The sequence below is a fragment of the Sinohyriopsis cumingii genome, chromosome 16 (genome assembly GCF_028554795.1).
Source record: "Sinohyriopsis cumingii isolate HCF-2022 chromosome 16, ASM2855479v2, whole genome shotgun sequence".
In the NCBI taxonomy this organism is placed as follows: domain Eukaryota; kingdom Metazoa; phylum Mollusca; class Bivalvia; order Unionida; family Unionidae; genus Sinohyriopsis; species Sinohyriopsis cumingii.
In genome coordinates this window covers 9,286,167-9,302,262 of record NC_142976.1, presented here as the reverse complement: position 1 = coordinate 9,302,262, position 16,096 = coordinate 9,286,167, and the positions used below count along the sequence as shown (strand labels likewise).

Sequence of the window (16,096 nt, the reverse complement as noted above, 5' to 3'; positions counted from 1 at the left end):
ACTTCATGAATGAGTCAAATGCACTCATCAAAACCACAAGTTGCTCTCATCATAACAGTGGCATTGTAAGTCTACCCATCAGAATCTAGACATTTATACAAGTGTCTTCATTAACTTAAGGAAAAAAATCATCCAGAAGATAATCAAGAAATTTCATAATTTGGTTTATTTATTAATGGAATGAAAAAGAAGGCTGTTCCAAAGTATCACATATATGCTGATCGAGAAACAGTTTAAACAAATCTTCCACCCTTGGGGATTGATATGTTACCACGATAAAGATTAGGCCTGACTATCCAATCAGAATTGACATCTTATCACAGCAGAGATTAGGCCTGACTATCAAATCAGAATTGACATCTTATCACAGCAGAGATTAGGCCTGACTATCCAATCAGAATTGACATCTTATCACAGCAGAGATTAGGCCTGACTATCAAATCAGAATAATAGTTGCTGAGTCCAATTGCATCCCAGAATATTTTATTATTAGAGTTAAGTCAAGTATCAACAGGAATTCCATAGTAAATGCATATTCTATCTATCTGATATCAAACAGTGCTGTAATAGCTGAGGCTCTGGTAATTATATAGATTCAGAATCTTTACAAAATATCTGGGACAAGAATTTAGTTTGGTTAAATTTGTATCATGTGATACAGCTAAGTAGTAGTTATTATTTCAGAACACAAGAAGGAAACTACTGGACTGTGTATTCATGCACACTTTTATGCTTTGAAAATATCTGTGTACAAAGGATAAATCTGAGTTGAGATTAAGACTGAAATATATTATTGCTTTATTATTATTTGTAATAAGGCCTGAACTTTATATTTTTTTTAGGATTCATGGATCCATGAAGCTTGAAAGTCAAATACACATTATGCAGAAAGGCCCTACCTTTTCACAATGGCTTGAAAATCAGTTACACACTGTGTAAAAAGGCCCTACTTTTCTCAGTGGCTTGAAAATCAATTACATGTTATGCATGAAAGGCCTACACTAAACTATGGCTTGGAAATCAATTACACATTATACATGAAAGATCAACTCATCATTATGGCTTAAAATTGATTACTCACTATGCATGGAAGATCTACTCCATTATGGCTTGAAAATCAGTTACACATTATGCAGACCTACACTTCACTATGGCCTGAAGATCAGTTACACATTATGCATGAAAAATCATTTCTCCATTATGGCTTGAAAATCGATTACACATTATGATTAAAGGCCTACACTTCACTGTGACATGAAAATCAATTACACATTATGCATGAAAAGTCTGCTATTCACTATGACTTGAAAATTGATTATGCATTATGCATATACTTCTCTATTGCTTGAAAATCAATTACACATTCAGCGTGAAAGGCCTCACTTCACTATGACATGAAAATCAATTACACATTATGCATGAAAAGTCTACTATTCACTATGGCTTGAAAATTGATTACGCATTATGCATGAAAGGCGTACACTTCTCTATGGCTTGAAACTTGTGCATGAAAATCAATTACACATTATGCATGAAAGGCCTACACTTCTCTATGGCTTGAAAATCAATTACACATTATGCATGAAAGGCCTACACTTCAGTATGGCTTAAAAATCAATTACACATTACGCATGAAAGGCCTACACTTCACAATGGCTTGAAAATCAATTACACACTATGCAAAAAGGCCATACTTTTCTCTGTGGCTTAAAAATCAATTACATGTTATGTATGAAAGGCCTACACTTCACTGGCTTGGAAATCAATTACACATTATACATGAAACATCAACTCTACATTATGGCTTAAAAATTGATTATTCACTATGCATGGAAGATCTACTCCATTATAACTTGAAAATCAATAACACATTATGCAGACCTACACTTCACTATGGCTTGAAAATCAATTACACATTATACGTGAAAAGTATTTTCTTCATTATGGCTTGAAAATTGATTACAGCCTATGCATTAAAGATCTACTCCATTACGGCTTGAAAATCGATTACACATTATGACTAAAAGCCTACACATCACTACGGCATGAAAATCAATTACACATTATGCATGAAAGGCCTTCACTTCACTATGACATGAAAATTAATTATATATTATGCATGAAAGGCCTTCACTTCACTATGACATGAAAATCATTTACATAGTATGCATGAAAGGCCTTCACTTCACTATGACATGAAAATCATTTACATATTATGCATGAAAGGTCTTCACTTCACTATGACATGAAAATCATTTACATATTATGCATGAAAAGTCTACTATGAACAATGGCTTGAAAAGTGATTACACATTATGCATGAAAGGCCTACACTTCAGTATGACATGAAAATTAATTATATATTATGCATGAAAGGCCTTCACTTCACTATGACATGAAAATCATTTACATATTATGCATGAAAAGTCTACTATGAACAATGGCTTGAAAAGTGATTACACATTATGCATGAAAGGCCTTCACTTCAGTATGGCTTGAAAATCAATTACACGTTATGCATAAAAGGCCTACACTTCATTATGGCTTGAAAATCTGCTACACATTATGCATGAAAGGCTTTCATTTCAGTATGCTTGAAAATCAATTACACAGTGCAGACCTACACGTCACTATGGCTTGAAATCAATTACACATTATGCAGACCTGCACATCACTATGGTATAAAAATCAATTACACATTATGCATGAAAGGTCTATTCTATGACTATTTGAATCCTGTCAAATATGAAGTTTAATTCTTAACTACATTTAAAGAAAAAAAAAATGGAAACAATATTTAGTAATTATGTCATACAAAAAGGGACTTTTAAAAATAGGCATGGAAGACTTTGATTTTGCATCTTTAAGTTCAAAAACTCTAGAGTTAAGATGCTGTATTTAAAGTATAGATTTAAGATTACATTGCTGATGAGGTTACCTGAAATTCAACCTAATGTGCTTATTGCAGGTGAAGAAGATAATGAATTCTGTGTACCAGCAACTACGTAGTGAGTTCGAGTCAGATGAAACCTACACTGGTGCTGATGTTTTAGCTGCTATACTTGCCGCTATAAAGGTAAGACACCTACATTGTTGATGATATGTTAGCTGCTATAAAGGAAAGACACCTACACTGATGCTGATATGTTAGCTACTGTAAAGGTAATTCACCTACACTGGTACTGATATGTTAGTTGCTATAAAGGTAAGACACCTACAGTGGTGCTGATATGTGGGAAAACAAATTTGGTGCTGATTAGTTAGCTGCTGTTCTCACTGCTGTAAAAGTAAGAAACCATTGGTGCTGTTTGCAAATTAATTACCTCCATGAAAGCCCTACAAGTGGCTGCTCTTGACTGAAGGAAACTTTGAAGTTCACTCAAGCTCAGTTTGTTTATGTATATTATATGAACGTGTCCTGTCAAGTTAAAAAATTACAATGGCCAAAAAGTGTTTCATAATTTGACTTATGATACTAAAATTTGGACTGGTGCTTTTCGCATGATTCTCTGAGCTCTAGCTAAGTTGTGTATTTGCATAATTAATGCAAACTTAGTTGACTTATTATAATTCATAAATATTTTTTATTCTTTTTAAGTATGCAAAATAAGTTATTTGAAGCATTTTGTGTACATATTTCTGTGGCTTTCCTTATCAAATACATTAGCTAATCATTATTGTTTAGGTGTACAATCACTGCCTCCCAAAATTCAGCCTGTTCAGGACTTGTTTTGCAGCAGAGGTGCTTAAAGTCATCTGCCCATCTTGGTGATAGTTAGACAAGTGTGATCTCACAATGTGTGAGACAAGTTAGACAAATGTGATATCACAGTGTGTGAGACAAGTTAGACAAGTGTGATCTCAGAATGACTAAAGGGTCTGATACCAAATCATGTCATATGCAGAGTTTCCATGCTGCCTTCAAATTGGGAAAAGTCGGGAGAAAGAATTTGTTTGTTTCTAAGTGGGAAAAGCCCTTTTATTTTGCAATATTGATCAGAGTTGGAGAAAAAATGGAAATTCTCAGCTGCCACTTCATGAGAGAAAAAATAATTTTGAGTTTCAGAGTTTGGGACTCTTCAGTCAGTTAGGATACAGTTGCTGTATGGATCGTTTGGGTGCTTGTCCTAAACAGTGTCCAGGCTATATGATTGTCAGATAGACATGACCTCTTAGTCTGCTTTATCATTAACTTTTCTCTTGATGAAGTCTGGCATCACATTGGACAAAAATGTTTTATGTGATGTGTGATCTCAGTAATGTTAGAGAAAAATAATAAACCTTATGTTCCCCAGTTCCATGTTTGATACGTAAAGTGAATGAAAATGTATTGTGGTAAATTTATGCTTATTAGTTGTGAGTTTGCACTGGGAACATGGTGTTAAGCATGATTTTGAATAGTAATTTTTCAACAGCCCCAGCTTGCCTTTGTTTTAAATTTTACTATCAGATCTTGCCAGATACATAGAAATGTACAGACTGTTTGCACAATTTTCAGTACAGAATATCAAGCTCTGGATGTCCCTGACAATGACTGCATTATATAAACAGTCCATATTCAGACTACATTGAAAGGAGATGTTATGGCCCCAACCAGACATAAGCAGGGCTCTGGAAGAGTCTTCATCCTCACTGTAAAACAAGTTTAACTCAGCATGGTGCAAGGTATAGCCAGTGACCATTCATCCTGCAATTCAAGCCATCAACAGAAATAATTTGGGTCTGAGGCTGTCAGCCTTTGTGTGTATGGACAACTACTTTGAATTGTCACATTGGTAGAGTTCATGTTCAGCTTGGTTTCCATGGCTATTTTTTCAGCAGTCTGAACATAGCCTAACTCCTTTATTTAAAGTCCTGCTGATACTAATGATTTGGAGTGAGGTTTCTTATGGCTCTAGTGGTAAAATAATAGATCAACACTTACTTTCTTAATTCTGTAGCTGTGTCCATCAATCTTCTCCTGGTGGAAAAAGAGATGCATTTCTCTAAATCCATTATCAGGGAATGCATCACATTTTAGCCATTTATATCACAACAGGCTACCAAATAGACAAACCTCACGTCTAGTGACCAAGAGACTTGCACATGTTACCTGGGAGAGATCAGAGAAACAGGAAGGACTTCATATGGCATGCAAAAATGGGAACATCCCTTCCATTCCTATTCCCTCGATACAGTCAACAATAAAGTCATTATTACACTTTCTTTCTAACATCCCAGTGGGAAACAGTCATCTTGTCTGCAAAACAGGACATGCTGCCCCACAGACCTGTGGATGATACAGGTTGTGTCAAACAACATTCAGCTCACCTCCTTCCTTATAAATGGTGCCCCAGAGAGATCTGTACAAAGTGGACATCCTGCAGCAAAGATAAACACTTTCCTTACAGAAAGAGCAGTTGAGATTGTTCCTAGTGCAAGCTTAGTGGGATCTTACAACAGAGCTTTTCACTGGCTGCAGAACCAATGCATACATCATATGGTCATAAACTCCTCACCTATCATACTTCATTTGGAAACCACATTAAGAATGTGAACACTAAGAATGGTTCCAAATGCAGTCATCCTAGATCTCATACCTTCTGATACCCATTCACATGTTTTCATAATGTTCACATACAGGAACATGTCTCCCATGAAGTCTGATTATTAATCCCTGGGGCTTCACAGGAATTAGGAAGTAATGTCACTCTTCCTAACCACCTATATATTCATGAGGTCAAACTGCCAGATTGGCATTCTGCAAAGCTGATGATTCAACCTTGTCCTGAGATATGCAGTTGCTTCTTTCACTGTGGATTTGCCCTGGATTCCTAAACAAGGATAAATCCAACTCATACCTTTAAAGCATGAACGAGTATTTTGGATGGAAATACTGAATGAACTTGGGAGTGCAGTATATCCATCCGACAAAAGGAGTTCATATTTTCCCATACAAATGCAGTAACCTTTATATTATATGCTCATTTTCTTATTCTGCCTAAGGCTTAATTATATAAACAAAAATACACTACTAGAAACAGCGTAAATGAATGTATGCCATATTCCAAACTAAATACACAATCGCAAATTCATCATTACACAACAACACTGTTATTAATGCGCACATAATTCCGCTTGGATAAATGTGAACTTAGTCATGCTAGACATAACTTTTGAAAGAAAATGGCATTTTGGTCTACTTAAAATTGAAATTCGGAGTGATATTTTGAATGAATGCACATTGCAACAACTTTTCTATTGATCTGAAATAAATAGATTTTGGTATCTTTGTCGATTCTATGAAATTTCGTGATTATGGATTGGATTTATCTGTGCCAATTCTACATGAAGTACTTTAGATTTCAACATCATGTTGACATCTGCTAGTGTGTTTCTGTTCTGTCATTGAATGTTTGAAATCATAATGTGGGAAAAATATGAAGTCTTTCAATCGCAATCATCAAAAAAGACATTATGGAATGTAATGTTTATTTCATTTTGAGTGCAGTAAGGAGGATGTAATTTCACTAGGAATATAGTCGAAATTACAGTACAATTTTGAAATGTGTAATTACACATTTGATTATAATCAAACCTGAGAACCCATGACATGGCTCATGTAATTCAAATTTGCAGAACTAAGAAAGTACATTTTGAGGAAATTCAGGATGTAAAACTGTAAGTATATTTTTTGCCATTGTTATTACCAGCTAAAGAAGACAGTTTATGCCTTGTCACTTGCATGTTATTTGTAAGGACCCTGTATGGCATATATAGCTCACCTAAATCCAAAACATTGTATCAAAAAAGTTAACATGGAATGTGGCAAAGCAGCTGGCAGTTCACAAAGCATCTGATTCAGTTCATTCAGAAACAAATTTAATCAACCAAAACATAAAGTGCCTATTATGTGAGTGTACATGATTTGTTTACAAAGTAGTTCCTAATACACTATTGGGCACACGTGAGTGCAATATCTTAAAATACTGAATGACTCTGACAATGTAAAGTTAACAGAGAAAAAAATGAACATATAATAACTTTCAATTATGTCAGAAGATACTATCTGGATATAACACTTCACATTCTCATTCTGTCTGAAATAACAAAAGTTTTTATTACATCAGAATGCAAGGGGTTAATAAGTACCCAGATGTCTGCCTCAGTTTGGGGATTTTATCAGGTGGTGTCATTACTCACAAATCTGCATATAAGTGTATCACATTCCAGGCATGCTGAATATCTTTATGGACTCAATGTACCATCTGATTCAGTGGATTATTACTGAATAGTTCTTACTCCCCTTAGTCTTTTGCTGAATTTGCACACTTAAAGGTTGACCTCATAAACCTTATGCATTTAGGTAGGATGCAAAGTTCACATCCTCGAAATCTCTAATAATAGAACAGAATGTCTGGGCAGTCATCACCCTTTTCTTGAACCAGAACTTTCTCTTACTGTTTCCCGTCTCCTCTCTGGCCCAAGGACACACCATGGTAGGTGACCCAGGCTGGTTCAATGGTAGGATTCAAACCTGCACCCTTTTGGTCAAGAGTCTGGCATGCCAACTCATTGAGTTACTGTGGCTCCCCTTTTATGAAGTACATTATGCATATAATTTTACAACCATTTAAAAAGGGTTCCATGGCCATTCTCACCTTTTTAATAGCAATTATGTTTGCCTTTTTGGGAGGGAGTGCTGTACACTGTAGGGCCTTATAGTAAGGATCGCTGTACAGTGTAAACTAAGTAGGGTCTTATAGTGAGGGTGTGATGTACACTAATATGTGCAAGGCCTTATAGTGAGGGAGTGCTGTACACTGTAAACTATGTAGGGCCTTATAGTAAGGGAATGCTGTACACTAACATAGGTATGGCCTTACAGTGAGGGAGTGATATACACTGTAAACTGTGTATGGCCTTATTCTAAGGGAATGCTGTACACTAACATATGTAGAGCCTTATAGTAAAGGAATGCTGTATGCTGTAACATGTTGGGCCTTATTATGAGAGGTTGTTGTACAATGAAAAATATGAAGGGCCTTATAGTGAGAGAATGGCGTACAGTGTATAATATGTTTGGCCTTATAGTGAGAGATTGTTGTACAATGAAAAATATGTAGGGCCTTATAGTGAGAGAATGGTGTACAGTGTATAATATGTTGGGCCTTATAGTGAGAGAATGGTGTATGGTGTATAATATGTTGGGCCTTATAGTGAAGGAGTGATGTACACAGTAAAATTGCATTCAGCTTGTGACAAGTTAGCAACTTTCCTTTTCCAGACAACAACTTTGAGCCTAATGAACAAGGATAATGAACCAGCAGCTAGAAAGAAAGAGAGTGAAGATGCCGAAGATAATGAAGATGAAGATGAAAATGAAAAAGAAGAGGAAGAGACCTATACAGAAGAAGAAGAAGAAGAAGATTCTGATGATGAAAAGGATAAACATGATGCAGAAAAGATTCAAGAAATAGTTATTGATAAAAGTGATGATGAGCAAATGGACTTTCAGGAAAATAGTCAGATTCTAAAGGAGAAAGATAGTGAAAAGTTGGATTATCAAACGGTTCCAGTTGATAAAGTAGAGGAATTTAAATCTAGCAATCAAAAGAATTTTAGCGATTTAAGAAACTCAGTCAGTACAGATTATGTACATGTAGAAGATGTACAAGCAGATGATGTACATGTAAATGAAGAGGAGAAGATTGTGAATCCTTTGACAGAAGCAGGTAGGAATTATCCTTTAAAATATTTCAAACATGCCTGCATCTTTTTTGTTTTTTGATTGGTCTTAAAAACAGATTCATGTTATTATGAGGTTTTGACACTCCCATGATAAAATATGGAAACAGATTCATGTCATTATGAGGTTTTGACACTCCCATGATAATTTATGGAAATAGACTCATGTCATTATGAGGTTTTGACATTCCCTTGATAACTTATGGAAATAGATTCATGTCATTATGAGGTTTTGACACTGCCATGATAACTTATGGAAATATATTCAAGTTGTTATGAGGTTTTGACACTCCCATGATAACTTATGGAAACAGACTCATGTCATTATGAGGTTTTGACACTCCAGTTTTCCCAGTCATGTGAACAGGATATTGTCTGAATAAAAGTCTATGCATAACACATGACCACCTAGGAACCAGAACTTTCAAGTTAGTTTACCAGCAATGTACCATTTTGCATTTGCACTAAAGAACAAAGTAGTCAACTTTGAATTTAATGACAGCTGAACCAGATACAGGATTTTAAATACAATCAGCTGACCACTGGTTACTGGTTGACCACTGGACAGTTTTGACCAGTAAACAATAAGCAGATGTCTTCAACCATAAGTGTGTATCAGCTGGACTGGTTATTTCTGATATCAACAAAGAATGGCATATCAAAGGATAATGAATCAGTAATTAAATATCTTCTAACAAATGTTTATTTCATGGGCTAGATCAATCTATATTATTGTAGGGTTAGAAAAGTGTTTCCCTACCATTGTGATATCATTCAAGAAAACATGATCAGCAATATTTTTCATCACTGAATTTGTTAAATATAATTATATTATAATATTATGATTGACAATATTTTATTATTAAAATGATTTTGTATCAGAGCTTGAAGTATCTAAAGTGCCTAACACCACAGAACCTTCCATACCTGAGCCAAATACTGTCCAAGAAGTATCCCCTGAGTCTAATGGAAGCATTAGCGAACCTGGCAGTAAAACAAAATTTGACAGTTTTAGTGAGGAGTTTGACATGTTGACAAACAGTAGTAAAAAAGAGAAGAGGTCCTCATCCCATCTGTCTCCTGTACCAATACTACAGACAGACCCACCTCCACTGCCTGATGAGAACGGCTCCAATCAAAATGCTAGAAAGGACAGGTACGTTGTCTTTGTCTGTCTGTATGTATGTCTGCTTTGTATTAAAATCAAGATCTGAATTAAATGTGGAACCTTGCTAAAATCATAAAATTACAAACATTTGATTAACTTGGATTTTCTTAAAACAGACTAATTCTTAACAAATTTAAATTGATATGTTTTTATATGTTCACAAGTTTTCTGTTATGAATCAGTTTCCATATTAAATAAAACATTCATGATCACATTTTTTTCTTTTACAATAGTGAATGTGTATTGATTTCCACCCACACATGTGTAGGTGTGTAATATATCATAACTCTGCCTACTCATACATGTAGTAAGATAAGACTTCAAAATTTTGGATGTGAGAGTGGTTTGTTGATAGGCACAAAGATCCTTGATGTTTGAACTACCTGATAAGGGACATCTAATGATCCTCTCCATCACAAAACCTTATGGGGCCCCAAGTGGCTGAGTGGCCTAAAGTGATCACTGTTACAGATCACTGCCATCTCATCTCTGTCTGCATGGGTTCGAGTCTTGAGCTTGGCCAGTGTGGGTATGTGAGAAAGCTTGCCGGTAGCTTCTCGTGGGTCAGTGGTTCTTTCCGGGGTTTTCCTGGGTTCTTCCTCCACCATTTATACTGGCCGCCATGTATAGCCTGTCATGTACTGAAAAATGGTGTTAAACCCTACAACAGCAACAACAACAACAAAACTTTATTCAACATTTTAAATAGCAAATATTATTCCAAACTTACAAATACAGCCTTTTGATTGGTACGAATATTTTCAAGTAAGATTTTTACTCAAAACAAAGTTTTTTTATTGATGGAGCCAGGAACAGTTTGGTTTTCGTTAATTTTAATGGCACTTTTAACACATAATTGGCTTTATCATGTTGAGGAAATGGGAGCTAAAGGTCACTCAAGGACACTCCAAGGCATCCAACTTGGGCAGGCCCAGGCAGGTATTGAACCTGTACACCTAAATTATGAGTCTGATGCTCTGCGAACTGAGCTACTGTGACTCCCTGACCCAGGAATAGAAAAGTACGGGGAAAGTCACATTTACATCGCTTTTGTTTAACTGATACCTACAACAGTTCTCCAGAAAGATGATAGCCGTACACTGGGGGGGGTTGGGGTGAGGAATTGTTTGCTAGAATTGTATTGGGGCTTCATGTTTTCCTTTTACCTTTGTGTTATAGACAAAAAATATGAGCACTGTTAAAGATGGGTACCATCTTACACTTGCTCGATATGAATAATGTCTCTTGTGAGAAATAATTGCTCTTTGAGATCTGAACATTTTATATTATCAGTTAAACAAAAGGTTTGTCAAAGTTTTATTAGTATTCATATCTGATGTTAAATTCTGTGAATTCACTATTATTCATGTGGTACTCTTTTTTGTGGATTTTGTGGTTACTTTAAACTAAACCAAGTGAAAAACTGAGTGTTATAAGTTGTAATTGTCTCTGTCTGTTACATTATACAGTCATATTTATGACTGGAATTTAATTTTCAGCACCTCTTAAATCCAACCATCTCAGAAGGAGGAAAAATGTACATTTCCCATAAGTATAAAATATAGATAAATCCAATACTCTGAGAAGGAGGAAAAATGTACATTTCCCATCAGTGTAAAATATAGCCATTAATAATAGTATCAAGTGGGAAGAACTCTTCTATTGTTCTATTATTATGACACCCACCCACCACTATCTCCCCAAGATGGATACCCATATACCAAATGTTCATTAGTTTTAAGCTTTTGGTCTGTACAGGTAACATTGTATCTGTCATCACCTGGAATCTGCTGTGTTTTTAAGGAAATATTAGCTATCTGCATACAAATTTGTAATAGTTTTGATCCATCTCTCTTTACATTGCACATTTGTGGCTCTGATTTTTTAGTTTTCATCATTGAATTGTTCATATTCATGCCATTATTGTGAACCATGCCATTATTCAATTTCACGGTGTGCATACCTTAAAAAATGTTTCCTAGTGACAGGAACTTTTGTATTTTACATCCTATTGTGTCTTCATTTGCTCCTAATGTCTGTTTTTGTGACTTTATCATTTTATTTTTATTAGCTTATGTGATGGGCTTGTGTCCATCATCTTTCCATCCATTGTCCAGTAGCATTTGTTTGTTATTGCTTTTCCTGACTTGTTTGAATTCAACTAATGAAACTTAGCATACAATCGATGTGATTATTACTGGGCAAGTGGCTGAACCATACATTTGGCACTACCTGGTGATAGATTAGTGACCATGGGCATTGCTTACTGGGCAAATTGGCTGATCCATACAATTTGGCACTACCTGGTGATAGATTGGTAACCATGGACATTGCCTACTGGGCAAGTGGCTGTTCCATACATTTAGCATTTCCTGGTGATAGATTAGAAGCCATGGACATTGCCTACTGGGCAAGTGGATGAACCATGTAATTTGGCATTACACAGTATGGGATGGGCAGCCATGGCTGTCAGCCACTGGGGAAGTGGTTGCAACATACATTCACACATGTTTATTGCTTCCATTCTGCAAAATTGCAAATACATGAGAAAGATCAGAGTTGGACTTGTTATAAATTAGACCAAGAAATGAGAAGACATATTTCTGTATATAAGAGGTATAATCTTGGTAGGGTTTAATCCATTTGGTGTTACCCAGTGAGTTAAGGTTCAAGATTTGCCAAGAAGTCTGTTAATTGTCTTTCCACAGGCCATTATTTGATGATGATGCCTTCCAAAGTCCATTATTTGGTGATGATGACAATGTAACAGAAACCTTAGGAATTAAGCTTGATAAACAGGAGATTGAAGTGAGTGAAGCAGATAAGAAAAAGTCTAAGTCAAAACTGCCATCAAAATCTGACTTACTTGGAGAAGAGGTAAGTAAAAAATGTTATTACGGTTTAGAGGATGCTAAAATTAGCTTATTTCAAATAAACACCCATGGTTTTTTTTGCAAGTGTTCTCTCGATACATTTGGACATTTCAAAGAGAGTGAGATAGAGAGGAAGAAAGAAGAATGTACTGATTGCACTTGTGGACATAGAATGGTCACAGTGTTTAAAAGCTTATGGTCACCAGCCTACATCACAAACATGCAGAATACTTCTGGCTTTATGTAACAATAATTTGGAACACTTGGTCAAAGTGTTTAAAGAAATCTAAGCTGCTCAGACAAGTAAACCAGCTGAGATAAAAATGACCGCTGCTTCAACATCTTTGGAGCACTACTTCATTTTCACAAAATGTTGCTATTACTAAAATTATTGGCAGAAGCTTGAATCAAATTGAATGCCACTGTCATGAAAAACACGGTCAATTCAAGGTAAGGTTTTTGTCTCCGATTTTCTTGTAAGCAATGTTTTTGAATTTGATGTACATACTAAAGTAGCAACTGCTTACTGCAGTTGACTTTCTTTTCTAACTGGCTGATTTTGTTCAGAATCTGAACAGACTTTTTTAACGGCTGGGAAGAGATGAAAGATGAAAGTTAATGCAGAAAAGTTTGAAGTGCTCCAAAATGCCCTTGGCTAGGATGATAAGATTGCATATACTTGTAATGAACGCACTGAGTGCATATGATTTAATGCTAGACCAGCCTTCTTTACCACAAGTGTCATGAATCATATGCAGAGACTATAGTAGAAGTCACATTGGTCATGTAACCACATTTACTGAAGTAAGTTAAAACATTAATTTAGTTTTAAAATTTAATCGTAATACAGTTATAGCAAAGTTTATTCAATCATGATTTTTTAGTCATCTACATGTTAATTGTCATAACAAAATTTCCAGACAAAAATTGTCGATTGCTATGGACTTTTACAATGGAAGTTCAGCATTATACTGGGTCAAGAAAGTCGATATTGGATTGAACTATTACTAGTGCAGGAGGAATCAAGGTATCATCACGTGAACAAGATGTGGCATGCATCTGCAGTCATCTGATGTATGGATGTTCAGCTGTGAATGTGCTAGAGGAGTAACATACAATTAGTTTTATTCTTAACTTGTACACATGACATTTCTTCAAAACGATAAGTTAACATGATGTAAAATTTAACTAAACTAAATCTGAATTGACTGCAGTGTTTCTGCTGTCTTTTATGTGTATGATAGCACATATTTGTGTGGGGAAAAATAGGTATTATGTATGAATTGAAAGACAAGACATACCATACAGAAGATATAATTGAAGTTACATAATTGCCTCCAGTTTATTAGACTTGTGTGCCAATTTTTTTTCCTGCTGGTGTTTTTCCAGGCTTTGTTTATAAATGACAATATTGTCACATCTCTGTTTATGTTTGTAGTACAAATTTTTCCCATCTGCAGACGCGTTCCCTCTAACATCATAGCGAGTGACAAAACCTCTTTAAATAAGATCACCCCAATTGTTTGACACTGCCTAAAAATGTTGTCATGGAATTTGCCGTTAACAATGTTCAATGGAAGTTTGATGGATAAGGTACGACTTCAAGTGAATAAATTCCATTTAAAAGGTATGTGTAATCAAATTCTTCTAAATGACACCTGTAGCTGCAAAAAGTGACTTACAGCACATTACATGAGCTATATGACTTGTCGTATAGCAATTGTACTTGTACCCTCATCATACCATTACACAACAAACAAACTTTACATACATTGAGAAATATAGTTTAAAACTGCATCTCTTTAATACTACATCAGTCTGGTTTTATAGCTCTTTCATTACAGATAACTTTCAGACTTGTCTTTTACCCAGTACCTATTGTTCACAATAGACAAAATACCTTAATGAGTTCTACCTATCTATGTTGGATTAAAGACGTTTGCGCTCTTTCGAGCATGTACCTCTGCTTTATGCCTACACCATAGGCTATTTAATTGCTCCTAGGGGAAGGAATTGGAGCCACTTCCCCCAGGCATTTATGTGCTCAGGGAGCACTTTGTAATTAAAGCTGCCTGGCAGTGGACCTAATAGAGGTCCTGACTGTCTGAATGGAAGGCTTGAAGGCGAGTGGGAATAAACTCAGCACACACTCAACCTATTCAGTTGTCACTACTTAGCTGCATTTAGGTATGTATGTGTGGGAATGGACCCATCACACACTCATATGTTTGGTACTAAATTTTCAGTGGTATTAAGGGTGTGCACTGCACGCTGTTTGTTTTGATGTCCGGCCATGGCAGGGGAGGAGAGGGTGGAAAGGCAGCTCCAAGGTCACGGGTTGGTGCTCCTAGACTTCAGGGTATTGGGTCTAAATTGTCGTCCTACACAATTTAAAAAAAAAAAACTGTGCTGTTTTGAGTGTAAAATTTAGCTTAGGAGAGGTATCTTAGGTGACAGTTTTTAGCAAAGTTTGCCACCTTGTGTGGCTGGTCCTGATGGTCTTGGACTTTTGAGACCACCTTATATATAGGATTTGGTTTTTAGGTCTTACGTGTCTCAGTTATCGTTGTTTTATTTGCAGCCTTGTGCTGCAGGGCCTGATGGTTGTTGGTGTTTTAGATCACCTTATAGATGCTAATTTGAGGTCTTTCTTTCCTAAAGTTGTTTATAGATTTGCTACTTTGTGCAGCAGGCCCTAATGGTCTTTGGTGTTGGACCACCTTAGATGCTTTAATTTTGGGGGCCTAAAATTTCTCGAGGTATAGATATTACTGTCACCTTCGGCTAAAGTATTCTCAGAGGTATTAGTGGTGTTACGTGCATGCTAGGTTGTCAGGTATAGTTTAGAGAAAGGGGAAAAGGAGTGGTTAGATTGAATATATAAAAGAGAAATAATTATAAGAAATTTGTTTTGGTTTTTTTTGGCTTTTTATCATAAATAAAACGAAAAAATTTCTTTTTCTCCCTTTCTCCGAAGAAAAAGGGTGGAAAACATCAAATTCCCCTTTTTATTTTTTAATTTTTTTTAAATTTTTTCCTCTCATTCCTATTTCCTATTTCTGTTCCTAGTTGCCTTATTTGTCATGTGTTATTTTTGTGGTTAGATTTGTTTGATGTTATTTTATTTTCAGGCTAAGTCTGTTTGATTATGACAGATATCTTTGCCAAGTACTCGGGTCACTAAGACATGTCAAAGACATCTGATCTTATTTGTTTCCCTAAATTTGAGTTTCTTAGCCTGTATTCTAGTTATGTGATGTTTATTTTCAGACTATATCTTTTTGGATAAGACAGATATGTTTGCCGAATAATCGGGTTGCTAAGACAT

The 16,096-nt window shown here is 35.6% G+C and overlaps 1 protein-coding gene across 3 annotated transcripts in view; it reads left to right on the top strand.

Annotated features, from left to right (window-relative positions):
• Positions 1 to 16,096, top strand: part of LOC149779917 (uncharacterized) — a 121,428-nt gene that overhangs the window by 96,293 nt on the left and 9,039 nt on the right. For all 3 annotated transcript variants that reach the window (XM_089936615.1, XM_089936614.1, XM_089936613.1), the window contains exons 26-29: positions 2,969 to 3,076; positions 8,267 to 8,714; positions 9,610 to 9,883; positions 12,604 to 12,772. In XM_089936615.1, the coding sequence (XP_089792741.1) occupies positions 2,969 to 3,076; positions 8,267 to 8,714; positions 9,610 to 9,883; positions 12,604 to 12,772 (999 nt within the window). The remainder of the gene's footprint in view (positions 1 to 2,968; positions 3,077 to 8,266; positions 8,715 to 9,609; positions 9,884 to 12,603; positions 12,773 to 16,096) is intronic.